The 27,007-nt window shown below is 42.0% G+C and overlaps 1 protein-coding gene across 1 annotated transcript in view; it reads left to right on the top strand.

The window, feature by feature from the left end:
* The first annotated feature begins 1,049 nt into the window (after window positions 1-1,049).
* The window catches only part of SLF2 (SMC5-SMC6 complex localization factor 2), a 31,822-nt gene continuing 5,864 nt past the window's right edge, over window positions 1,050-27,007 (top strand). Inside the window, exons 1-17 of the mRNA XM_074158928.1 lie at window positions 1,050-1,162; window positions 5,418-5,461; window positions 5,910-6,613; window positions 7,641-7,698; window positions 9,479-10,626; window positions 14,145-14,227; window positions 15,196-15,312; window positions 15,592-15,759; window positions 17,551-17,653; window positions 19,502-19,577; window positions 21,468-21,609; window positions 22,080-22,188; window positions 23,620-23,796; window positions 24,371-24,468; window positions 25,147-25,234; window positions 25,736-25,858; window positions 26,661-26,738. Coding sequence (XP_074015029.1) covers window positions 1,050-1,162; window positions 5,418-5,461; window positions 5,910-6,613; window positions 7,641-7,698; window positions 9,479-10,626; window positions 14,145-14,227; window positions 15,196-15,312; window positions 15,592-15,759; window positions 17,551-17,653; window positions 19,502-19,577; window positions 21,468-21,609; window positions 22,080-22,188; window positions 23,620-23,796; window positions 24,371-24,468; window positions 25,147-25,234; window positions 25,736-25,858; window positions 26,661-26,738 — 3,429 coding nt within the window. The remainder of the gene's footprint in view (window positions 1,163-5,417; window positions 5,462-5,909; window positions 6,614-7,640; window positions 7,699-9,478; window positions 10,627-14,144; window positions 14,228-15,195; window positions 15,313-15,591; window positions 15,760-17,550; window positions 17,654-19,501; window positions 19,578-21,467; window positions 21,610-22,079; window positions 22,189-23,619; window positions 23,797-24,370; window positions 24,469-25,146; window positions 25,235-25,735; window positions 25,859-26,660; window positions 26,739-27,007) is intronic.

Genomic DNA, 27,007 nt, shown 5'->3' with positions numbered 1-27,007 from the left:
GAGGGCAGGGATGAGCTTCTATCCGTGTGGTGTCTGCCGCTAATCTGGAGCTGCCACTGTGGGGACCTGTAGATACCGCTAACTTCATTAGGGACTAATTATGTAAATTTGCACAGAACACTACAGATGGCAGTACAAGGTCTCCCTAAGCTTGTAGATCTGGTTCTTCAGCTTTTTTGCCCCTGGGCCAAACTGTTTGCGATGCGGTGGGTGCAGCACACGGCCGATCTCCCAAAAGATGTATTTTTAAGGGGAGAGGGGGTGTATAAAGTAAGGCACGGAGCAAACCTTAGACAAGCAGGCCGTGGTTGGGAAGGCAGCGGTCTGCGTGCTGTTCTGGTAGAGATGGAGGCGACTCCAGGAAATTCAGGCGATTTCATTACTCCCTTCCCAGTTTTTTTTAGCCTCCGGACACCTGTAACTCTGTCAAGTGGAGGTGGCCATGCCGTTTGGGTTGTCTCAGGGATGTGGCTGGGCTGTCCCTGGCCGCTTTCCTCACAGGACGGTTCTGCCTGTAGCGGAACCCTCCCCCACAAAGTGTGCCCCGGGCCGTGGAGCCCTCCCTGAGGGGAGCCCTCCCTGAGGGGAGATGGCGGCGGACCCCGAGGGCAGGGGCCGCACTCGCCCCTGAGGACGAACGGGCGGAGCCGGGCGGTGCCTCCCGCTCGCGTCCGGGGGCGGGGCCCGCCCCGCGCGCACCAATCAGCGAGCGGGAATCGGCGGGGGCGAGCGGCACGCGACCAAGGCGCCAAACAGCCCTTCGGCCGCGGAAGGACGCTCCCAAATCCCCGCTCTCTTCTCAGCCAATCACCGCCGCGCTCCGTCTCGCCGTCCCGCCCCTGGCGGCAAGGAACCAACGGGAGGCGCTAATCCTTCAGCCGCTCAGCCAATCAGCGACCGAGCCTTAAAGTGAACCCGTCCCCGCCTCCTCCCGCCCATAGCCCCCGCAGGCGAGGGTCGCTCCGGCCGGCGGCCTCTGCCATGGTACCGGGAGCGGCCGCGCTCCACACTCCCCTCCGCCGCCCGGGGTCAGCCGGGCAACCCGCGCCATGACCCGGCCGCTCGGCGTGGGCGTGCCGTCGCGGGGTCCGCCCGTCACCAGGTCCCGCCGCCATTTTACGCCGCCGGCGGCGGCGGGCAGCCAGACGGCCCGAGACCTCAGGTACCTGCGGGGAGTGGCGGGGAGGGAAGGGGGGGAAAGGAGGGGGCGCGGGAGGCGGCTGCCGGCGCCAGCACCGGCACCGGCACTGCGCCCGCCTAGCGGAGAGCCGCTCGCCTCCCGGCGTTCAGCGCGGCGGCTCCCGGCGTGCACCGCGCCCCGCTAGGGCGGAGGGGCCGTCGCTATGGCCGCGGGGCCGGGGTCGCTGGGCGGGTGGTCGGGAGCCTCCCGGTGCCGTTCACGGCTCTAGGGTTTCGGTCCCGGCCAGGCTCGGCAGGTGGCGGTGTGAGGGTGTGCCAGCCGGGGGGGGGGGGGGGGCGGCGGCCGTTGCTCTCCTCATCCGTACTGGCCCCACTGAGGTTTCTGGCCCCACTGAGGTTTCTGGCCCCACTGAGGTTTCTGGCCCTTGTTCTCCTGTGGCGATGGTAGTTCGTATGTTTTATTTGGCGGCGTCTGGTAGTCAGGCAACCAGGCAGCAAACAAAGAAACCGAAGGAGATGTCTGGCCAAGCGCTGACTGGCATCTTCAAAATACACGAGTCCTGCCCTGCGTGCCCATGTGTCCTCCCATCGCATGTCTTGGTGTTCGGCGGCAGCAAACCTGTAGAGCTGGGAGGGCTCTGGCAGCTCGGCTCTAAAGAGAGAGAACTTCGGTTGTCACCCGGTGTTCAGCTTTCAGGTGTTTTCCTGCGGCGGACTGTACCGCAAACGGTGCTGGAGGACAAGGTCTCCATCGAGGGCAGTGGTGGTCCATGACAAGTTTTTAGACATGACGAACCCGTCTACCAACTTGAAGTCCAAATTCTGCCAAAGACTTTGTGAGGCTTTCCAGAGGCTGCCGAGTTAAATAAGTTCTGGTTTTTTGCAGTATGAGGCAAGTCATAATTTTCTTATGCTGATAGCAGCACCTCACTTTGCTGATTTCTGCAGATATTCTTTGATAGCCCCGGTATTTGGAGGAAAGGGAGAAGGTAAAAGTTCAGTTTCACTTCTGTGTTGCTTCTTGCCCATGAAAGTGAAACTACTTTGGTTTTGCTGCGGTTGTCTAAAAGACTCTTGTGATATTTTATGTGCAATTTTCTTTTCTGGTTGTTTTTGTTGTTATTTCTACAGGGCTTTTCAAGATGCTTCATTTTGTCAAAGATGTAGTTACATTTTGTAGTCTATTCCTATATTGTGTGCTTTTGCTTTCTCTGAGCTATTGCTGGTGTTTCCAGAACTGATTTTTTAAAAGCACAGGTTTTATCCAATTGGAGTTAACCACTGATACGGCTGTAAACACTAATTAATTTTGAAGGACTTTGTCTTTTTAAACAAGCGAGAGAATTTCCTCCCTCCCTCTTCCATGCGGGTTGTGCCCTTAATCTTGAAAGACCTGGAAGATCTGTTAGGTGCAGCTCCTGATTGTGTTGCTTTTTCCTTTGTCGAGTGAGATCATGTATTTATGGATTTTGCCTTTTCTTCTCTGGGTTTTTGAGTGTCTCCCTGGTGTCTCAGTTCAGATGAGATTTCACACAAAACGATGGAATAATTTTTAGTGTGGATAAATATTTTTTTGCTGAATTAATGCGTCTTGCTGAAAAGCGTTAACCAGAGCTATATAGCTGTTGATAAAGATACATTAAACAACTGTGACTTTCATGTCTCTTATTAGTTCTTCATTCTTCTAGGGCTATTTGACCTCTTATTAAAACAATAGTGAAAAATCCTCCTGTGAACAGTTACAGTCCTGTTCACGTGTTCTTTTTGTACTTCCATATATATATGAGAAGCAGGTTTGAAAGCCCAGTACTTTCTCATGTTCCTCCTTGCACTATCTCACATGCTTCCTTTATTTTCACCCTTTGTTTTTTTTATAGCTTCTAGTACACTTCCTCGTCTGAGATACAATCGAGAAATTATTACTCTGTTTTAGTTGGACAGTTCCTGTTCCTTGTTCCTCCAAAAAGCAGTAGACTGCAAAGTAGAAAATGTCAGTGGATAAGCACTTTTAAAACAAATAATCGAAGACAAACCACTCTCTGCTCAAATTAAACTTCTATCACGGGGAAAAAAAAACCTTTTATTTTTTTTTTCTCCCCCAGTGGTTGTGCCTCCAGTCTCTCAGTTGTGTTGTACAAGGCTTTGTATAATTATGGAACAAACATGAATTTTGTTACAAAGCTATTGCACTTAAAATAAAAGACAGCAAATGGATACAACAGTGAGATAGTGGATGCGGGAGGGAGACGAGCAGCTGTTGGAAACCAGTTGCTGCAGGAAGGAGAAAAAGAGAGCAGAAAGCTTTGGGTTTGGTTTGTCTTCAGGATTTAAACGTGGAGAGAAATCTGAGAGGTTTCAACTGAAGGTGACATTTGTAGTGCTGACGGTGGTTGCTATTGCAGATGGGGCTTTAACCTGGAAGGAGGAAATCCGGTTGCTTAATTAGAAAAATAGAAAGGTTTTGTAAAGATAGGCAGTGCAGGAAGTTGTGGGCACGGGATGATTTTGCAGCTGCGAGAGCAGTCATGAGTGAGCATTGGGAGTGCCCTGAGGAATGCAAGGTGGAGAGAGCCCTGCCGTGGGAAGGTGAGGTCAGGGTGTGAGAGTGGGAGGTGGTCTAGGGCACAAAGAGAAATCACTCGGCAGTAACAATAACGGTGAATAAATCTGCAATTTAGCCTTTTGATTCTTCTGTTGAACTGAAATTTGGGGACCCTGTTGCTCCAGCACGTGGGGAGAATGGGCGTATCTTGGCCGACGTCAAATGAAGCTGGGACAGGTTAGAGGCAAGTAGTCTTTTGACAAGTAGTTTTTCTGGTCTCTTTGATAAGTCAAAAAGACAGTTTTATGAATTGGCATATTCTGATGACAGGTGGCTTTTCATTGAGTTACAGTATTCTAAAACATCGCTGCTTACTGGTAGCCTGATTAAAGAAGTGTCGATGCATTATAAACAGCTGTTTTTACTTGCGTAGATGCTAAAGAAGCAGAAGCCATGTTAGAAAATGCAAAAGTGAAAGTAATAAGCTTACGGAAAGATTCAAAATGAAATCCAAGTTTAGTTCGAACGAGTGAGCAGTGGGTTCTTCTGGCCTAGGCTTCAAAAGTGGTTCTTGAGTCTGTGAAAGCACACTCACGTATGGATGCTTGAATATGTTAGCTTAGAATAAATAAGTTTTGCCTTTGTAATCGCTGTTACACAGAGAGTAACGATAGAGCTTTGTTTTGGAAGGCACAGAAAGATTAGGAAAGTTGGAAGGTGATCTTGCACAAATGTGTATTATTCTTGCTTTCTCACACCAGTATCTTGAGAGGCACAAGCGTAGCCTTGAAGTCATTAGTAAACTTTCTTGCTCTGCGGCAGAAGATGAAGATAGCCAGTTCAGAGTTCTTCGTGTACTTTTAATGTTCACATCGAAGGTTACTCAGACAATCTACCCATTTTTAAAAGTGACATTCTGTCACTGAGAAATGCCTTGGTGTTCTCACGTCCCACTTACTCTTGCCAGGGAAAATACCTCCCATTTAAAGCCGTTAATTAACTTGTGTACGTGTAAAAACTAAGATGTCAGCTGTTTCTGTTGGAAGCCAGAAGATGCCTGTGATGTGTGCTGGGAGGGAGGCTGCAGGCACGTGTATTTTGTGAAGGGGCAGTGGTGGTACAAGTTCCTGCTGAGAATCATAGACTCATAGAATGGTCAGAGTTGGAAGGGACCTTAAAGATCATCTAGTTCCAACCCCCCTGCCCTGGGCAGGGACACCTCCCACCAGACCAGGTGATAAGAAGGCTGGTAATAGTATGGTATTGATAAGGCCAGCTGCTTACCTCTATAACACCTTAAAAAAAATGCAGTAGGAGTTACCAACTCAAAGAGTTGACAGTGGAGAAGGGGAGGGTGTTAACACCGTCACGTAAGGTACTGGTGAGGTCTCATCTGGAGTACTGGATACAGGTGAGATAAGTCCAGTTTCAGAAAGCTTTAAATTAAGCTGAAAGGGTGGTTAAAGACTTACTAGGATGGTAAAGGAAACAATTTGAGGGAGGAAGCTGGCAGGTTGGCTTCATTAGCCAAACAAGAGTGAAGGCTAGAAGGTGATGAGGATGATGTTGCTTTCTCTCATCTAACACAAATAACTAGGAGAAATTAGAGCTACTGTCATAAAAAAAACCAAACCAAAACGTCTAGAAATTACAGCACTTTAATTTTATCAGTAGTCACTGTATGGGTATTTAGATACTGTTCTTTTAAAAATATAAAGTTTTGTTTTCTCTTCAGAAACCAGACGATTACGGAGTTCTTCAGACCAGTTTTAAACCAAGGTAAATATGTGTTTTTTTTAAATGGAAGACACTTATATGAGTTTTAATTTTGTAAGTGTGCGGAAGTATATCCAGTCCTGTTCCAAATTGGAGCAGCAATATAATGAGTACAGCTTACCAAATCTGTCAAAATATGAACATTTAAGATTTTTTCCAGTAACGTAACTGAAAATGTTAGTTTCCTATTAAAATTTATTTCTTTAAATACTGATGTAATTATTATTTCAAGTTACTGTCTCACGCTTAAGCTAGATTGTTTATAACAACTGAAGCTGTGACATAGACCATGAAATTCTTGGATACAAAATAAATCGCATGGCACTAGCAAAACTAAATTAACTTTGGATTGCATGTGATGGATAAAATATTAAGTAACATAGTCCAATAAGATATATTTTTTTCCCAATATTATGATTGTGAATGATTTGTCTTTTCTTTTCTCTCTCAGACCTTGGCCATAAAGACAGAACTGTGTTGGGCTCACCAGACAGAGGAAATGTAAAAGATGCAGGAATCGGACTGTCAGTTTTATGCGCTGAGCGTTTTGAAAATAAAACATCTTCTCCAAAGAAGGTCAGAAGAAAAAAGATGCCAGACCAAACACCAAACACAAGTCCTCTGGTAGATGCCTTTCGCAGAGGAATTAAGGAGAAAAAGGACAGTGTAAAGATTTTAGAGAATGGCAGAGCATGCAAGGCACTGAGCTCGTTGTACCCAAAAGTTGCGATTCGAAAGATCCTTATTCCTGCAGGGTCTCGCAGCTCGCTCTTGGCCAAAAAAGATAAAACTCTCAAGTCAGAGCAGGGGAGAAATGAGAAGTGTCTGAGTGTAACAAGAGCGCCCTTTTCTTGTGGAAATAGTTGGGAACAGGAAGCTGACTGTATGGATCTAGAAGACACTAGTTCAGACTCTGACAAATGGGTTTCACCGGAAGCTGATACTCGAAAAGCCTGTGCTAGAAATAATGGCACTGTGAACAGCACATCTCTGTGCCAAAACCCGGGTCTTCCCATGAAATTTCCTTGCATTCCAGCTGACTCCGAATTTCGGTTGTCACTGGAAGCTCTCCGCAGAGAAAGGAAGCGAAAGAAACATAGAATCAAACAATCTAAGCCTGTAAAGCCATTCTCAGGAACAAGTGTATCACATCAGGTGTGTTTGAAAGGGTCGTTAAAGGTGGAAATGAGTGACCTATTGTGCATGTGATATTTTTTTTTAATTTTTTTTTTTTCAATGTAGAAAGAGATTCTTGGTGCTGCATTTTTCAGATGTAAAAAAAAAAAAAAGTTTATGCTCTTTTGCTGTTCCTTTGTAAATTTTAGCTTATGCTTGGGTAAGGTGGTTCTTAATGAGTTTACAATAAATGAGAAATCCTGGTTTAAAAGCAACAGAGGTATTCTGGCTTAGATGCAAGCATGGAAATGCAATGGAAATTGTAACTTTAAGTTGTATTTTGTAGAAAAAAAGGTCTTTATCCTAAATATCTTATAACGTTGTGTTTTCTTACAATGTAGTGTAGGGAACAGCCTGGCAAACTTCTGCTATTTAGAAGCCGCAGCTAATAGCAGTTCAGATTTATGCACTTCAGCCACAGTATTTAGATAGAGGTGGGAATGATCCTATTAAGTACGTAGTATTTCATTACAGGTTGAATTATATTCACTTTTTTTACCAAGCAAGAAAATCCTTTAAAGGATTGCTTGTTACTTTCAAGGAAGATCGTTATATGTGCCTCCATAATGTGCTATGAATGGGGGAAAAAAAAGACTGTTTAGACTGTATTTCCTTTTCTCCTTAGCACCCCTCCCTCTGTATTTGCTTGTATGTGCTTTCTGTCATTTTTTTATTTAAGTTCCTAGCACTTGTTTGAGGAAAGCCAGGTGGTCTATGTTGCCATATAGCCCAGGGACATGAGTGGCTACTGGCCATAAAAGTGGAGAGATTTAGAACTGGAGGCCAATCTGCAGAAAAGATGTAAAACTTGGGTTGTGGAGAGTCTTTTTGTTGAGATCCTTGCAGCTGTGTTGTAAATTTGTCTTGAAATGAAGTATATTACTGTATTTCTGGGTGGGTGCGGAACTAAGTCTGGGCTGGGTTCAACACTTGGCTCAAGATGTCAACGTCCTGGTTTTAAAAAGTAAGCAATTAACTCTTTTATTTTCTCCATCTTTACTTTTAGGGAAACGGATGTCCTTTAAGAAAAATACCATGTTCTGGTTCAAGGGAGACTGCCTCAGGTAGAAGTAGTGCTGATAATATGGAATTGATTAAACAGTTGGATTCATCACTTAGTGTCTCTTTCTAATGGCTTTTTTTTCTTGAAGTTACGTTTTTTCTGTCTTCTCTCTCTCAAAAAAAGGCTGCTGTTTAGTCAAGGTTATATCTAATATATGGCAAGCTTGAAGAGGTTTAAAAGTAATTTGGGATTTTAGTGAAAAACAGATTGTAACTTCATTAGAAGTAATGACTTTTGTTTCTCTCTTAAACCCTTAATCCATGATTATTTTCATGGTTTCTCTTGTGTTTTGGAAAATCCACATTCACTGTGGTGGTTAACAATTCTGCCTTTCAGCTTAATCCAACAAGAACATTCTTGTTGAACCAAACACTAAAGTTCAGCTGGTATTCTTGTTGCTTTTTTGTCCCTTTTAACCACGTAGTTTTGTTCTACAATGGGTAGAAATGAATAAAAAACGTGAGTAGAAGCTTGAGCTAGGTCAGTAGGATGACTTTTTAAAATAAAAAAAAGGGGGGGGACACACTCAAACCAAGGAGAGTATTCCCATGTTTTGAGTCCATGGCTGTGTAAACCTATTGGACTCTCTGCTGCTATGCTACACTTCCTGCCCATGCTAGCACTGGGATTTTGCCAGGGGTGCAAGGAGCTGGTCTGGCTGAAAACTTAGTTGGGAAGTTCTCAGCCACATCAGCTCTATGAAGTAGGTTGCCGTGAAGTGTCCAGGTGCTGGTGCCAGCTTAAGGTGGGAAACAGAAAAGCATGGTGAGGAAGGTGGGCTCTGGGGCCAAAGAACCACAGCCTGAAAACGGATTTCTTCGTATTCACGGAATCACGGAATTGTCAGAGTTGGAAGGGATCTCTAGAGATCCTCTAGTCCAACTCCCCTGCTAAAGCAGGGTTGCCCAGAGCACATCACTCAGGGCTGCATCCAGGCGGGTCTTGAAAATCCCCAGAGAAGGGGACTCCACACCCTCCCTGGGCAGCCTGTTCCAGGGCTCTGGCACCCTCACCAGAAAGAAGTTCTTCCTCCTATTTGAATGGAACTTCCCATGTTCCAGCTTGTGCCCGTTGCCCCTCATCCTGTCACTGGGAACCACTGGAAAGAGTCTGGCTCCATCCTCCTTCAACCCACCCTTTAGAGACTTGTAAACATTAATAAGGTCTCCCCTCAGCCTTCTCTTCTCCAGGCTAAAGAGTCCCAGCTCTCTCAGCCTTTCCTCATCAGGGAGATGCTCCAATCCCTCCATCATCTTTGTTGCCCTACGCTGGACTCTCTCCAGTGGTTCCCTGTCCCTCTTGAACTGGGGAGCCCAGTTTTCTGGATGCTTTTTCATAAGCGCTGTTAAAATTATTGCAGTATTTCCAAAACACTTTTCATACTGTTTGTTATTTATAATTGTATATGTAATTACAGAAACTTTCCTCCAGTCCCATACCTCAACTGGGCTATTGTCTGTTTCCAAAGACTGACTGATTCTCGTGTACAGGAAAAAGTGTTCTACAGTGTCAACTGAGCTCCTTTAAAATAAAAGGATTTAATTTCATTTCCAAGCTAGTTACAATAATAACATAATAGTATCAGCTAAATATTAATTGTGGTCCACTGCGTTCAAGCAGAATGGAAGTGTTGTAGTTTCTGATAAAAATGTGAGTCAACTATGACTTAAAAACAGAAGTTAGTTTTTTAAAGGGTAAGCTGTTATGGATTTGGGGTGTTTTTTTAATTATTTTTTAAATGTGACAACAGTGGTTTACTTTTTTTCTTAAACACTTCATAGATGACCCATCTCAACCAAAGCAGGTTTCAAAACATGAGGCATCTTCTCCAAATGGACTGGGAATGTCATCTGAGATGCAGAAGAGCCAGTTTGTTCCTTCGCGCTGCCTTACATCTAAGATATCTTCTGGGCAATCCAAACAAATAGACTTTCCTGGGACAAGAAAACGTGCTGCCACGAGTGTGGATGCAGACAGTTTGAATCAACCTGAACTATCGCTTTTGAATGACTCTGCTTTTAGTAGATCATCTGCACAATGCAAAAATAGGAGGTCTGACTTTGTAAAAAATATCCTTTTAAAGTCTACTTGTGGTAATGTCCTGCAACTAATGGAGACTGCTGCTTTACCTAGGTATGATTCTACCCTTCCGGAGGAATACCTCAACTCAAGTGATGAAAATGAAAAAAATAATTGTTCCTCTGGAGATTTGTCATCTTCATATTCTGCACACAGTCCTGGTAAAAATAACCACATTTCTGCTGTGGATACCAAAGAGAATCAACTGCAGGTGGCTAACTCATGCTTTTTCTTGGAAAAGTCACTTCCTTTTTCTCAGGAAAAAAGTACTGTGTTGCCTTCTCTCCAGCACTTAACACAAACAAAAGGTGTGGAATTTCATCTCCAGAATGCTGGCTTATCTCAGGTATTGGATGCTACGAAGGAGGAAGATGGGAAAAGACCAGAAAGACGCGCACACAATAAAGCTTACAGTATTCACTCTGGCAACAGTTTTTCAACAGCAAAAGATAAGACTTCAGAAAACACTTCTGATTCTTGTTCAGCGGAAGGTTCTGGGAAACTTGCACTCTCAGAAGAGACTGGTAAAAGTGTTCCCCGTTTGTTGTCTTTTAAAGAAGGATGCACGGACAGTGGCCATATGTCTTCACAGCTGTCAGGAGACTTAAACATTGAAAGCACCTGTACAGAGAAGTCCAAGTTGAATGGAAAATCAAAAAGCAGCTTTGATAGTGAAGATGAGAATTTGGAATACAGTCTAGATGATGATGATGACGACGATGATGATGTAGTATTTGTGCCACTGCAAGAAATTCTCTCTTCAAGTCCCAAGCCACAGGCAGGAACCCTGGAGGAATCTTGTCTTGACAGTTTTTCTCAGGAAACCATGAGTCCATTACTGAAGCTTCATGTAAGTGCTTAAAAAACAAAAAAACCCCATTGCATCAACTTTGTTATGTTGTGGTTTTTTATATGATTTTTTCTTTTATCCATAATGCATGAAAACTTGAGAGTCATTTGCCTGCAAAACTGGTTACTCAGTTTAAGGGTCCTGTGCTGCGGAGTGCAGTGTAGTCAGAGGAGGGGTCTGCTTGTTACGGTGCTTGCCCTTGGAATGGCTGAAAGATGACCGATGCAGGCAGAATGCATTAGCTCTATGCCTCTTAGTGCTTTTTAGGAATTCTGTTTTTGCTTTTTTTGCCCTAAAGAAAAAGGCAGGAGGTTACATTCGGAAGATGTGTGGAGTCTAATGTTTTAATTTTCCTGATCAGGTAAGACTTTTCTAAGTTGAAGTTAACTAGAGGAAGTTGATCTAGATGTTGAGAGGTCTGTGTGTTAGACTCCAGTGATAAATCCTTGTCACAGTCTGTGATTGCAGGGAATCTGTGGATGAGTTCTTGATAGGTAAGTGTGATGTTTTCTTTGGGTTGAATTTCATGGAAATTGGATGTATTTTACAAGGGATTTCAAAAAGCTGAATAACTACTAAGCTCGACCTGAGCTGGCAGCGCATGCTGGCAGCCCAGAAAGCCAGACGCTTCCTGGGCTGCATCAGAAGAAGGGTGGCCAGCAGGTTGTGGGAGGTGATTCTACCCCTCTGCTCTGGTGAGACCCCACCTGGAGCACTGCCTCCAGCTCTGGAGCCCTCAACACAGGAAGGACATGGAGCTGTTGGAATGGGTCCAGCGGAGGGCCACAAAGATGATCAGAGGGCTGGAGCACCTCTGCTGTGGAGACAGGCTGAGAGAGTTGGGGGTGTTCAGCCTGGAGAAGGCTCCGGGGAGACCTTATAACGGCCTTCCAGTACCTGAAGGGGCTACAGGAGAGATGGGGAGGGACTCTTTGGCAGGGAGTGGAGCCATAGGACAAGGGGTAATGGTTTTACATTGAAAGAGGGGAGATTTAGATTAGACACTAGAAAGAAATTCTTTGCTGTGAGGGTGGTGAGACCCTGGAACAGGTTGCCCAGAGAAGCTGTGGCTGCCCCATCCCTGGAGGGGTTCAAGGCCAGGCTGGATGGGGCTTTGAGCAACCTGGTCTGGTGGGAGGTGTCCCTGCCCAGGGCAGGGGGGTTGGAACTCCATGATCTTTAAGGTCCCTTCCAACTCTAACCATTCGATGATTCTATACTTCTCATAAGGGATAAATGAAGTGTTTGAATCCCAGTTTCCAGGACATTGTGGTGATTAATTGATCTGTGTTTTTAAAAATTAGCCTATTTGTTCAATATCAGCTTGTCCAATGAGTAGTGATTTTTAAGTTTTATTGTAAAAATAATGTTTTAATTGGGAAGGGCCTGCAGTATGACTTAGTGTGGCATTCCTGACAAAGCTGGTACAGGTTGGAAGTGGCTGCATTTAAATAAAAAGATCTTGTACTGAGTCTGGCTGGGTGGAAGTTAATTTTCTTCATAACAGCTGTATGGTGCTGTGTGTTTTGGACAAAAACAGTGTTAAGAGACCAGTCTTCTGGCTACGGCGGAGCAGTACTTGCACAGCATCAAGACTTTCTCTTCTTCTCACTTCTCAGCCCACTCAGCAAGTAGTTTGGAGTGGACAAAAAGTTGGGAGAGGACACAACTCGGACGGCTGACCCCGGATATCCAAAAGGATATATTCCATGCCACATAGTGTCATGCTCATAAACACCAAGCAGGGGGAGTTGGTCTGGCATGTTACGGAGCTGTTACTCAGAGTGTAGCTGGGCATCCTTCTGTGTGTGGGACATGCTGAGTGGTTGCACCACTTTTTGTTTTCCCCCTTTATCCCCTCTTCCTTCACTAATTACACTGCTTTTATCTCCATCCATGAGTTTTCTTGCTTTTGCTCTTCTTACTCACTCACCTGCATCACTGGGTCAGGAAGCGAACAAGCTGTGTGGTGCTTAGCTGCTGTCTGGGGTCAGCCCATGGCAATTTTCTACAGTAGAAACCAAACAGCAGAATCCCTGCTGAAGTACTCTTGTCTTCCTCTCCTCCTGTTCTTAAATCTCTGAAACTGTTTATTTGTTGACTGAGTTCCTATCTCCGTAGGCAGATGTTGAACAGCCATAATTATTTTATCTGTCCTTACAGTTCCTTATGCAAGCAAGTTATAAATCAGACTCGTGTGGTTACATGCGTATTCCGCAATCTTAACCAACACATCTATGTAATTAATGATTAACACTGATAAACAGATGCAGCCTAGATGAAATGTTTGTGGAACATGTATGTGACCACAATGTTTGGCCTATCCTGTTTCTGCATAATTAATGGTAAGACAAAACAGTTAAGAACTATCCCAAAATTTCCATCGCCATGGTTTTTGTGTATACTAGCGTTCTTCTCTTGTCTTGGAAGAAGGGGCATATGTGCACATTGGAATAAAGATTCCTCAGTTATTTAGATATACTAAAACGCTTTTAGACATACTAACTAAATTATGAAATAGAGGTCTTCACCTTTCCCACCTTGGGAAGTCCCAGGACTTCCCAAAAACATGCTGCCTGTTATATTTGGCAGATATCTCTGAATATGAAAAATTAATGCTGTATTAAGTGGCTTTTTTATTATTACCAGGTGGACGCTAACTTTTTAAATTAACTTCTGTTACCTTTGGGTAATAGAAAATCCCCAATGAGAGGGTATGCTCTTATTGAATTGTGTTCTCCTAAAATGAAGGAGCTCATGGAAGAAGCTTCGTTACTTGTAAGAGGCTTGCAGTTTACATAAGGTGGTGTCAGAAAGGCACTTCTTGTCCAAAGAACTGAATCATGGCCATAAGAGGTTTCAAATCTGTGTTGTCTGCTACTAGCTGAATAAAACGCTGCCTGCTGAAAAACAAACTAGTTCTGCTAGTGGTTAAGAGTTTCCTTGTGTGTTGTTTTGTTTGTTTGTTTTAATTCTATTTATTAGCTTCTTAATTTGGGGTTGTATTAGGATTTTGAGTGGAAAGTGGAAGTTTTGTTTTCTCTGGTGATTTCGGAGGCGATTTAGTGAACACTGGTGCTTTGCCCCCATAGGGACTCCTGGAAGTAACCCAAAGGTACTGAATTATTTTTTTGAGTTTCTTGTCCCGTGCACAAGAATGGGGGATTCCCAGGGCCTCAGTGGATGATAATAATAAAGCTGAGAGTAAAAGGCTTCTGATGTTAAGGCTCTTTGTGAAGGTTAACTGGAAGTCTAGATAGAGAAGCAGAGCTCCAGAGAGAAGCAATTATTTCTAAATTAATCACTGAGAGAGATTTGACCATCATATAAAATTGTCGAAGGACTGAGAAACCTAAACTGCTAATCATCCTGTTCTTCAGGGTCTCCTTTGAGTTCTTATCTTCAGGTGAAACATCATTAAAACAGGAAGACGTTTCTATTTTGATTATGTTTATTGTCTAACTGAATGAATTGATAGCTTGTGGTATTTTTCTAATTTCTTACTATTTCATTTTCAGCTTTCTAAGCCTCCTGTTGTTAGCCAGGTGTCGTATGTGAACAGCTTAGAAAACCTCTTGAAGGAGAAAGCAGAATCTAAAAGGTTTGTTTCTTAAAGCTGCTTTGCAGATTTTGGGATGGAGTGGTGGAAGCTTAGATCCACCTTGTCTCCCTGAAGCTGATGGAGTTTGGGTAGGAGCAAGCTAAGCTTTGCCAGCTGATGCCACCAGCCTCACATCTGACGGATAGACAAGTGCAGCTTAACTGTAAAAGCTGAACGATGGGCTCCTTCCAAGCAATAATGAGTGATTTGTGATAGATCTGTCTAGCCCTTAAGACCCAGACTAAATTTACTGATGCCTTCGTTGTCGGTCACTGAGCCAGCTGGCAGCTGCTGCTCAGGCGTGAAGGAGAAGTGTTTCTGTAGCCCGACTGTTGTAGTTGCTTCAAAGGCATTTGTAGCTGAGTTTTGGTTTCCAAAGTTGTGTAGGCTGTTGGTATCCGAGTAGTTACACAGCTGAGTGAACAGAACTAATGAGTGCTCTTGCAAAAGGTCTTTGGGGTAGAAAGTGTGATGGGGTCTGTGGTAAGTGATGGTGATGGGTCTATATGTGTGATTAACTGCTTTTATTAAAGAATCTGACCCTGGTACCTATGGGCTGACTGACTATGGAGCAGCGAATGCTCCTAGAACTAATACTATTTAACAAATAAAATACTAGGATGATGTTTAAAAAAAAAAAACCCCAAACCCACACAATAAACCATCCAGAAGATTGAAAGTTTTGTGCGATTGCAAAAAATTCTCTCAGAAGTTGGTTGAGTGTATTTGTCTCTGATAAAGTAGCGATTGGATGTGCTGGTGGAAATGCATTAGGCTTTGGGAAACATCCACTTTCTACCCTGGAATAGGCAGGTGCTTGCTTTCTGCCCGGATGCGATGTCTCACATGCTTTTGCCGTGCATAATTGGCTACTGACTCCTAGCTTCACATTCACAGCTTAAATTTTGTTTTCTTCTCTTGTAAATAGTAAATGGTGATCATATGTTCTGCTGCTGCTGTTATTTCAGGGTAGATGAACTAGAAAAGCAGTTACAGGAAGACATACAAAGAAGGGAAACCGATTCTTTAGATGGAGACGATGAGGACAATGCCCGTGGAGATGAAGACCTCTTAGAAGAGCACAGGTCCTTCCAAGTCCAAAACCAATTAATCTAGTTCTTTGCTTTTCTAGCCTTTTTTTCTAATCTGTCTTTTTATCATTTGTTGTTAATAGATTTAATGGGAACCATTTTAATCATCTTTTGGGTTTGGGTGGATTTTTCTTGGACATTACTGTATTTTAACAATTCAGCTTTCACATAAGGCTAATGTGTTCATCTGAAAATAACTGTCTCGCCCAGACAATGGGCCTCTCAATGTTTAAATTCCTAAAAGCACTTTTGGAATTTTTTTGAATTTTACAGGGCATTTATAAAGAAATTTTCAGTGATAGCTGATGCTATACCCGACTACCACCCTGGAGAAGATATATTTGATTTATCAACCTCTGGGAAAGTCTTCAATCAACATAACCTTGACTTGAGGAATTTTAATTTCATCCCTCAGAATCCTATAGAAAAGCTCCTTCTTAGGTAAGAATATCTTCTTCACTCGGCGTTTACTTGTACGACTTTCTTCAGTGTTAGCAGTTTTTAAGATAAAATAATACCTTTGCAGGCAAATGAGCTCTGTCTTACTAAGTAGGCGAGACTGACTCCCTTTCCCCGGCATTGTCCCTTCAGGTTAACTTTACAGAACAGTGAATTGTTGCTTGAAGCTTCTTTCTTTTCTCCTTTGGGATTCTTGAAAAACATCTTAAATGAGGCATAAGGGAAAAAAATAGCTGTTGTGGCCTCTTCCATATTTGTACTGTGTTGGGCTATTGTTGATAATCTGGCCAGTTTGGGGGAGATAAATGCAGAAGTGAAATGTTATAATGAGCCAAAGCTTAGCTCTCCCGAGACAGAAAGAGGACCTTTGTGGTGAACTGACTTGTGACCTGCCAATGTCGCGTTCTGTCCTGCTGGAAGTCTCTGACGTGTGTTCATCCTGAATGGGCTGGGACTCGGGGCTCCACCTGAAGAGGATTGCAGACAGCCAAGATTTCGGACATCTGTTAGATTCAGTCACTGGGCGAGCAGAGCATCTGTGTGTATATAAACAACTGTTGTCAGGATTTGTACTCTATGTTTATGAGCCTGTGAGGCTACAAAGAGCTGGACAAATTCTTGCCTAATGCCACAAGTGCAAATCCTGAAAAATTCTAGTTATTTCAGTTGGTGTTTTATTCCAAACTTGCATCAGTGAAACTGAGATAATTCATGTAATCTTAAGGGGTTTTCTATACGTGGGTGAGAGGAGGAGGAGGAGGGTGGCTTCTCCTCATCTCTTGAGGGAGAGATGTTTGTGATATACTCCTCTGGCTTCAGGGCTCTCTATTAATGTTTTGAAGATCACAAAGACAGAAGCTTCAGAAGTATCTTGTCAATCAGTGACTAGAGGAATGAGAATTAAATGGATCATCCCTTCCAGAAGGCAATTATGATTTAATTGCTTATGCATTCTTCCTAGTTGGCACAGCTGGCATGTACTGGCTGTCCAGTTGGCACGTGGATGTCTTCCTCGCCACTGGCTCAGTCAGACAGGTAGAGGGTGTGTGGAGAAGTCAGGACAGAGATCTGTCGACAGAGCTACCTGTTGTAGTAGGTACTGAGAATAGAGGAGACTCCAGAAGGGTCTGTGGGGAACTGGGTATCATTAATTCAGCTGCTTATGACATACCTGATTTTCTAAAGAAGACGAAAGCTGAAATAATTCAGTAATAAAAATGGCCTATTTTCTGTTCTTCCAAAAGCAACCTTTTGCACCTCACAAACTTGCACAGTAAGATGCACCGTTTGATTGTAATTGCTTTGGTTTGCCAAAATATTTATTTAAAAGTTTATGGTAAACATTTCAAACGAAGTTGTTTGTTTTTCTCTTTTCTTCTAAAAGTGTTGGTAAAAGTCATTGGACAGTAAAAAATCTTATTCACTGGTCTCACTGAGCAAAGCAGCCCAGCTGGGCAGACAGGCACAATGGTTCATAGCACGGCAGCGTAAATCAATGTTTGTTTGAAGCTGATATTCTCTACTAATACAGATGTTTCCAAATCATATAGTATGACGTTCTGGAGAAAAAGATACTTGTTCTAAATCACAAATAAGGTTTAATTACTGTAGTATTTTATGCAGGTAAGAGTGTAACGTCTGTTTTGGATGTTCATATCTCTGTTTGCTGATGATCTGAGGGGTGGGGAAGTTCTTACACTTTGTGAAAGTGTTGATTCAACCACTAATTGATTTTTCTCCTCTTCCCCCCCCCCTCCCATCTTTGTCTTACAGTTCTGGAGTAACACAGCAGCTTTCTTTAGCTATTAATGGTTTTCTGAGTGCTGCTTACAGTTGTATCTTGTGTCCCATACCAATTCTAAAGTGGCTTTTCCAGGTAAGACTATACTATTCATGCAGTTTTACTCTGTGCAGGTATAATATTCTTCCTGGAAACCAGTTGTAGCAGGAAGAATCAGAACAAGTTTGTGAATCTGTTGCATTAGCTTAACAAACTCCTAAATCAAAAACCCTTTTCTTTCTGGGTTCTGATTTGCTCTCCAGTCTGAAATGCTTTGATTTTGAGCTGGGGTTGTTCAGCCTGGAGAAAAGGAGGCTGAGGGGAGACCTTCTCGCTCTCTACAACTCCCTGAAAGGAGGGTGTAGCCAGGGGGGGTCGGTCTCTGCTCCCAAGTCACAGGTGATGGGACAAGAGGAAATGGCCTCCAGTTGCCCCAGGGGAGGTTCAGATTGGAGATTAGGAACAATTTTGACACGGAAAGGGTTCTTAAGCCTTGGAATGGGCTGCGCAGGGAAGGGGTTGAGGCACCATCCCTGGAGGTGTTTAAGAGACGGGTTGCCATAGTGCTTAGAGACACGGTTTAGTGATGGTTTTTGTCAGAGTGAGGTTGATGGTTGGACTCGATGATCTGAAAGGTCTCTTCCAACCCAGACAATTCTAGGTTTCTATGATTGTCGCTAGGGATAGCTTTTTCTCCACACTTTGAGTGACTGCAAAGCTGCTTGTCCCTGTCCATCTTCATATCCATTACTGCATTTGAAAAGGACACAGTACATGCTAGGTGAGAAGAGATTTCAGGATATAATAGTGTGGACCAAATAACAAGCAAATGTTAATCTTATTTCCTTCCACTCTTAAAAAACGAACAAAAACCCCTAAAAATGCTGCAGTATGCGAAGTACCATTTCTACATATATCACCTTGCAAATCATCAGAGATACCCACTTTATCAGATAATTTTCATTTGGAGAAGGCTGACGTGTGGTATGGCTCAAGAATTGTCTGAAGCCATTCTCAAAGGAAGCGTGGTGACTGTCTGCTTTCTAGATGTCTGTGTCCATGTCTAAGTCACCAGGAATTTACATTGTTCTGTTCCTTGCAAAAATGCACCTCTCTTCAGTCTCCGTTCTGTTATTATTTACCACATTCTAACTGTGCCTGAAACGAAAAAGAGAGCTTGTCAAATTGCAGCTCACATCTATTGACTGGCTTTCTGCTTTTGCCAAAAGGGAAACATTTTGTTTCTTTATGTTCCTTCCCTCCAAGCCAGTGAAAAAAATTGCCTTCCACCCCTTGTGTGAGCCCTAGCGTTCCTCTAATAAGGAGGAAGCGTGAGCCAATTCAGCTCACTTACAGAGCAGGAAACTCTCCAGCACTTGAGGGAGAAAAAGAAGAGGAGGTTTTTTCTGGGCTAGTGAAGTGCTTCAGGAAAACTGAACTGTACTTCAGAGTCTTGTTTTTGGAGTTCATAGAACTCTTTTCTGTGAAAAACTAATTCATTGTTTTGCTTTAGTATTACATGTATTCAACTTGCCCATGACTGGAAAAGGTTGTAGTTAACTCTTTTGCCCCTGCTCCTCATCAAGGAGTTCAATTTGATCACAGATGCAAATGGGTTCCAAAGGGCTATGTGATACTTTCCATTCTCTTAACTCTCAGTACCTTCTTATTAACCAACAGATTCCATACAGAGTCACAGCATTCTCATATTGCGAATAATTAATTTTAAAGTATTCATAACATCTGTGCACTGCTTGAAATAATCGATATTCACAATAGTCTGTTCACCGTGGAATATCTTGCTTTAGGGTCTTTGGGGTTGGGTCTTTTCTGTTGCTTTATTTTATTTTGCCAAAGAGTTGGTTTACTTTTTTCTTAATTAAAAGAAAACTAATGCCATCATGCCACTTGGTGTTTGACACTTTGCTTCTTCTCTCTCCACAGATGATGTCTGTTCATCCTGACTATTGTGTTTCCACCCAGATTTTAGACAGATTGATGGAGATAACACTAAAAAATGGTGAGTATTTAAAGGATGGAAAACTGGCCACCTGAATGAAGGCATTTCCCTTCTGTTAAGAATAGAAAGGTATTGGGAGGGAAGTAAAAGGCTCTGTTCTATGATTCTGGCATGAATTTAGGCTCTTCTGTTATTTACGTAATGCACAAACAGTAGGAGTTGGTCTTCCCAGAGTGTGTGCAAGCTGTACCACAGGATGTGGTCCTGGCACGTGTTTGCAAAGCAGTGCATCCAGTACAGAGCCTTTTTAAACTCACTTCTGTTATTTCACAAATAGAATTGACCTGAAGAGGAGCCCAGCCTGCTCAAAAGTTTTACTCTCATTTCTGTCTTTTACTTTGGAAGACACAGACATTCATTTCATAGCTTAACGTCTTACCCAAGATATTTCTCATAGTTATACGCGGTGGGTAGTTTACTTTCCAGATAAATGGCAAAAGTGAAAAGAAACATACACCTGCACAGAAGCACTTTCAAGAATCTTCTTCAGCTCACACTGCTGCTCGTATCTTGTGTGTTTTGCCTTCCTTTATCAGTACTTCCAAATACTTCATCCCTGGAAGTGTGTAAGGCCAGGCTGGATGGGGCTTTGAGCAACCTGCTCTAGTGGGAGGTGTCCCTGCCCAGGGCAGGGGGGTTGGAACTAGATGATCTTTAAGGTCCCTTCCAACTCTGACCATTCTATGATTCTATGATTCTCTAGTACAAATTCCTTTTTTATATTCTCCATGTCTTCACGGCATTCAGATCCACCAAAAGTCACTAATTCATTTAAGCCTGCCAGTTAACGTTGTTAAAGTATGCAGTTCTCTCGAAGTACTTGCTCAGGGCTGTCCAAATTGTATGTCATATTTTGAATCTTGTTTGAAATCAGACTGATTTCGTGAGCTGATATGAGAGGGAATGTAGCCTCCTTTATTTTGTGCTCTGCTGGCATTTAGCTTGGTTCGGAATGAAGGACTCAAGTTGATGAATGACCATTCAAAGAATTAAGGCTGGGAGAGATGGCGGCAGATTGCTGACCTTGGAGCAGGATCACGTAGGCTACAGTTGCTCCCGGAAAGTTGTCTTAACAACTTTAAAATTGCTACTGTGGATCTTTAAACCATTCTGAGACATTCTGTTCCAGTGCTTTACTAATGATGCATGGTTTTTGTCGGTTTTGGTGGGTTTTTTTTTTTCTTTACTGAATTGAACATTGCGATTGAACCTACAGTGTCTTGAGTGTTATGTTCCATTATATTTAGGTGTTTTTCTTGATACAAAATTGACCCAATTCAGAATTCTAGTAACTTCTGCCAATGTTTGGAAAACACTGCATCTAGTTTGATGTTACCTTGCTACCTTAGTGTCCTGTAGAAAATCCTTCAGGCTTTCAGATGCAATCAGGCCTTTTTGCAATGAGCGTTGTTCCTTATTTCTGTCAAATAAGGGAATTCCATGTGTAACATTTGTATTCTAGAAAACTTGTCAGCTTTCAAATTTTATTTAGCTCTGCTTCCAGTCGCACTATGATAACACCTCTTACTTGTACCTGCACGGAACAGTAATCTATGTATTCTCAAAAGTAAATATTGCCTCCTTGCTTCTTCTGCAGTTTGTGATAGAAGACAGCTGTGAGGGAAAATGGGTGGAACTTTTAAGTAATTCACCTGTTCCATAGATAAGATGTTTCTCTAGTCTAAAATACTGTGTTAGGCTACCTTAGGCTACCTTTTTTTTTCCCTCGTGGTTCTGAGAATAAGCATATTGTTCAATGTACTGACTCTTCTGGGATGAGAGCTGGTAGAATTGATACAGATTGATGAGTTCCTTTGTTTCCCTTAAAAGAAGGAAGTAATGCTAAGAACTAGATTTAATAGTAATCCATTCCATGTCTTTTACTTGCAGCTTCCATCAGTGATGAGCAGTCTAAACCATGGATTCCTTCACTGGCCGATGTGTCAGCTGCTTTTGTCAATATGGGTGTTGCTTTTAGATCACTCTTTCCGTTGCAGCATCTTCAGCCCAGCTTTAATGAGTGTGATATTTTGTAAGTGTTTTCCTTTTGATATTTATTGCTTAGATCCTCTGAAAGCAAGTCCTGTGCTTAGAATGTGGAATCGGAAGGTTTTCTTTTATTTCCTTTCCCTTCCCATCAAGCCATACTCTTCTTTAAATTCTCAGCTCAGGTCTTAATAAGAGTAAATAAGCCAGAACTTTAAACAACATCTTCCAGGTAAGGATTCAGCAAACCAGAGCATTGTCCTTTGTCCTGCACCTTCCTAATGGTGGTTTACAGGAATTGTTGCCAAAACAGTTGGGCAGAATTGTAACTAATGGGTTACAAGTTAAGATAGGTGTGTGTGCTCTGCAAATGAGGAATGTTTTGATTTGAAGGTGAAACGTTGGTTTTTTGGTTTTTAGTTTTTAGTTGGTTTTTTTCTTCAGTTTGTTGCAAATAAGTCTTTGAGAGCTTTTAAATTATTGATTTATAGCTCAGATCAGTGTCTCTTTTATTAGAAGTGAGATGGAAGAAACAGTGAGTAAACAACAGCCAAGAGGAGACCTAACCTGTGCCAGTCCAGCCTTCTCCAGTCTACCAGAAAACAATTTAATTAATGTGATTAAGGTGAGAAAACCTCCAGTTAGTGTGGGAGGGGGGTTTGTGTTAGTTTTGTTTTTATTTTTTGAGGGGGTGGTGATGGGGTTTTTTTTGTTGTTTTCTTTTGGTTTTTTAGCAAAAAGCCTGGTGTGTTAACCTAGTCCTGGGAATGTTTATGAGTAGATGCTATCCTGGTGTTTCAGCTTCACATCCAGCAGGCTTCTTGCAAACCTTAGAGCTTCCTTTCCGTTGGCTTCACTCACCACTGCACAGTTCTGCTGCCTCCATTTTCCAGCTGTGGCACTTTATCAAGTGCCTCTGCTCCCTCATGTAGAAGAAACTATCCATTTCTGTGTTCAGTGGAAATGGGAAGGGGAGTTGGTGTTGGGTGGTATGTTTTATGCTGCCTCGTGAGACTGTAGCCTGAATCGTAGAATGCTTAGAGTTGGAAGGGACCTTAAAGATCATGGAGTTCCAACCCCCTGCCCTGGGCAGGGACACCTCCCACCAGACCAGGTTGCTCAAAGCCCCATCCAGCCTGGTCTTGAACCCCTCCAGGGATGGGGCAGCCACAGCTTCTCTGGGCAACCTGGGCCAGGCTCTCACCACCCTCACAGGAAAGAATTTCTTTCTAGTGTCTAAACTAAATCTCCCCTCTTTCAATGTAAAACCATTACCCCTTGTCCTATGGCTTCACTCCCTGATCAAGAGTCCCTCCCCATCTCTCCTGTAGCCCCTTCAGGTACTGGAAGGCCGTTATAAGGTCTCCCTGGAGCCTTCTCTTCATGCTGAACAACCCCAACTCCCTCAGCCTGTCTTCACAGCAGAGGTGCTCCAGCCCTCGGATCATTTTTGTGCTGGTCACACTTCACAGACTAGTTCTCTGTGATTAATGGTTGTATGGTGAAATACTGACTTTATAACCCATTTCGGAGTTCTATGTGGTAGTATTTTAATCTTCCTAACATCGCTTCCTTAGAGATTTTTAAGTGTAAAAATCACTCAGTTTGAGGAAGCACTCAGAGCATCTCCACTAGAGACAGAATACACATCTCGTGATTAATTTGCGTTCTGTTTTATGCACACGTGCTGTGTTGTAAGTAACCCATGTGATAATACTTGCGTGGAGAAAAATCTCTTGATTTATGTTTTCGGTATTGTGTATTTATGAAGTCTGTCAGTCTTTCATTTGGTTAGATGAGGATTGTCTGTGCAGTGGAGAAGGATCTTTCCTACTCCTGTGATGTCCAGGGAGTACTGGCATCGTTCAAAAGATGAGTCTCCAGCAGGTATTAAAAAAAAAAGTGCAGTTACTGGTGGACGGGGAGATGTTAGTACACAACAAGAACAATATATCATTTGAGGCGCATTTTAATGCGGGGGTGGCAAACTTTAAGTTCTCATCATACTTTAAGCTAAACCAATTTCAGATTTTAATGCTTTTTATTTCTTTTAAAGTTTCTAGGTTTCTGTACAACGGTAATTCAAGGTGGATATACTGATCAAGAAATATTGCTGCTGCTTCTATTGCTCTTTAAAATAAGCTTGGAGAAACAGTTGAAGCAAATTCCTTTGATAGATTTTCAGTGCCTTTTCATAAAGCTTCTGATAAGCATAAAAGACTGGGATACAAAGGTAACTAGTCACAAATAATTTTCTTGTACTAGATTAATGAAACTGCACCTTAATTTTCAAGAAACTTCTGAAGTTTTCATTTTTTTTCTTGATATCAAAGAAAATATTTCTTGAAAATGTAATATGAACAAATTGGGACCTTTGCATTTGTGTGAGATTTAGGAGGTGGGCGGATATATCGAGGGGGGTTTTGTCGCATGATATTGTGTCCTTATCCTCGTCCTCTTCTGCAAGGGGACTGTCATATTGAACTTAATCTTGTATTTACTAAAATAGCTATATGTTTAAAATGGCTCTCTGAAAGAATGAAGAAAAAAGTGTACTAAGCTGATAAAATGTCATGAAAAGCGATCTGATCTCAACTACCCTGCTGTAAAATTGTATTTACCAAACTTAACTACAGAAATATCTTTATGCATGTCATCTCTTATTAGCCCAATTCCTTCTAACGCTTCTGTTGTGTATGTTTTTAGATAGTAGATGTGTACTCCTTTGCAAATAAAACAAATGGTCACCGTATCTGTTCTTCAGTAATTTTCAAGATTTCTTTGTTGTTGTTGTTGTTGTTTTAAAGATGCCTGAGCTCTGCCTGGCAGTGAGTGAACTCTCCAGTCACCACCATAATCTCCTGTGGCTGGTTCAGCTGGTCCCTAGCTGGATAATACGTGGACGGTAAGAACACAGTAACATCAGAAATATGTAGTATCATTAACAGCTAATTTATTTGAATCATTAATAGCTGGTTTATTCGCGTAAGCTTAAAGTTGGATAAATGCAGTAGGCGCTTAAAAAGAAAAAAAAGTATTTGGGTTTTCTCTCCTGTTACAGACTTATGTGCAGTTCTTATTATGTACATCTATAGCTTCTTGATCACCTCTCCTGCAAAAAAGGGTTGTTTCACATTTTGTGTGGTTTTCTGGACTGCAAAATTCCTGGTACTCTACGGTAAAGAAAGGCTTAAAAACTTCACAGTCTGACATCTGTCACCTACTCTTAATTCTTCACTGAATGACCAAAAGTTACATTTTCTTTGGGTCATTCACGTCTATGTTTGAGGTCAATCTGTTACGAGTTCTCTGTTTTTGAAACAAATTAATTATAGTGTAGCTGAGTGAGGAGAAGGAATTGGCTCCTCATTTTCAGGCAGAAAAAAAGCTGCGATGAGATAAGGTTACTTATATTTTAAAAGCCCCTTTATTAGTTTGATAGCACCTATATTCAGGAAATCTGCTTTAATAGTTATAAGGACCTTTCTGTTTAGGGAAGCCATGCTTAGCCTCATATACTTCGTAGAAACAGTGTGGATTTAGGAAGTTCTCTGGGAAATAACTTTTTAAAATTGTTTTTCAGGGAAGTAAGAAGACGTCTTAGCCTAGTGATTATTTCAAAGCTGCTTAATAAAAACCATATAGGGATACCTGATGACAGTGACAAGCAGGTACTGCATGTGTTGTGTATAATTTGAAAGTTTAGAAAACATGTTTATTATTATTTGGATTTAAGTATGTTTTAATACTGTAAGCCTATTTTCAAGAACCTTGCGAAATGACCATTTAGTAATTTTTAGTTTAGATTAATATTAGAAGTATTTTTTTCAAGCTGTGTGTAACCTGCATGTTCTGCGTCTTGTAAATGCAGTATTGTTTATGTGCCTTAATACTCATTTTGGACATTGAAGGAAGCATAGACCTTTTTCTAGTCTTCCTTTTGTGTTTATGTAGACTCTTTGTTTTCGTAGGGCTGATCTTTTAATGAGGCAATGTACAAACACTTAGTTTGTGAATAGTCAAAAATTACCCAAAGCATGAAAACCTCAATTTTAGTTAAAAATCCCTTTTTATATTCCTGTCTTAGTGGACAAATAATGCTGTAGTGGCACTTGGTTTCAATTTTCCATTGCCAGTAAACCAGCCCAATTTGGTAATGCTTGTATTTGTAGATGTCTCTTCTGCTTCAGTATCTGGTGTACATGAAACCTTCTAACCTGCTAAAGAAGAAGAGAGAAGGACTGGAGCAGCAGAATGCCGATGGAGACCACCTTCAGACAGAGCTAGAACAGGAGGTATAGAGCAGATAGTGCATTTTTTGCACTTCTTATCAATCTTCTACAATTTTGAGAACATTGATTTTAATCAGTTCTGTACCTGGAACTGTAAGTACACTATTTTGTTGCTGTTCATCTGTATCAGTTAAAATATTATTAATGTTCAATTTTGATTATAGTCGGGGGGAAGGAAAGAAGTAGCGTGTGACAGAGGAAGCAGTATTAGGCTGTGTTACAAACAGGGCAATCATCATATTTTCTGCAGAGCTAAGGCACATGGATGTCTTGAGTCCTGTCTTCTGTAATCGGAGGACCATCCTCCCTCCATTCAGATGTAATCAGTGGAAACTGATGCCGAGCCAGACCTTCACCTGCAGGCTTCAGAAAGAGATTTATAAATATCTTATGAATCTTTTTTCATAAACAAGTATTAGAAAGATTTAGTATTTTCCCCCATCCAGAAACTGAATATTGGTTTGGTTATTTGAGTCTATCATAAAATCTCTTAGCAAGTATTTTGATCTGGATGTATATGATAGGAAAATAAAGCCAACTGCTGAATTTAGTTTTCAGTAATTAAAACTACAGAAAGCTTTGTAGGTTACTTATCTAACTTACAACAGTGTAATACTGTTTTAAAGTGTTTCTAATATATGAGAGTCCTGTTTCAAATTAGTTATTTAGGCAAATGTGTAGACGTACTTGTCCATTTATCTGGCTGTTGGAGGAATCATTCCAGAAAGCTGAGATGATGCTATATCTAGCTGTGATGAGTTATGATTGTGCTTTGACTGCTAAAGCTCTGTTGGTTTCTCTCCAGGCATACTACCTAATCTACATCCTCCTCCATCTAGTCAGCGAAGCTAGTTTCTTCGATGTTGTAAATTCTAATCAAAGGGTAAGTAACTTCGGCGGCTAGATCTTTAGATTTTAAAAGGCTGTTTATCATGCACTTTTGGTCTATTTTGGTGAGAGCTATCATGTGATAGAAGATCACCGATGGATAAAAGCACGGGGGAGAAGCTTTTGTTCTGGGGCAAAGTAAATGCAGAAGAGCTTTCTCTGCACTAAGTGCAGAGAAAGAAACCTCTTCTACATTTCTGCTAATTGGACTGCCTCAAAACATAAGGCTGTGGATCAGCAGACATTCATTTTGTTAATCTTTCT

Source organism: Numenius arquata, chromosome 15, assembly GCF_964106895.1.
Source record: "Numenius arquata chromosome 15, bNumArq3.hap1.1, whole genome shotgun sequence".
Lineage (NCBI taxonomy): Eukaryota > Metazoa > Chordata > Aves > Charadriiformes > Scolopacidae > Numenius > Numenius arquata.
Note: the sequence above shows the minus strand (reverse complement) of the source record. Positions and strands in the feature narration are given on the sequence as shown.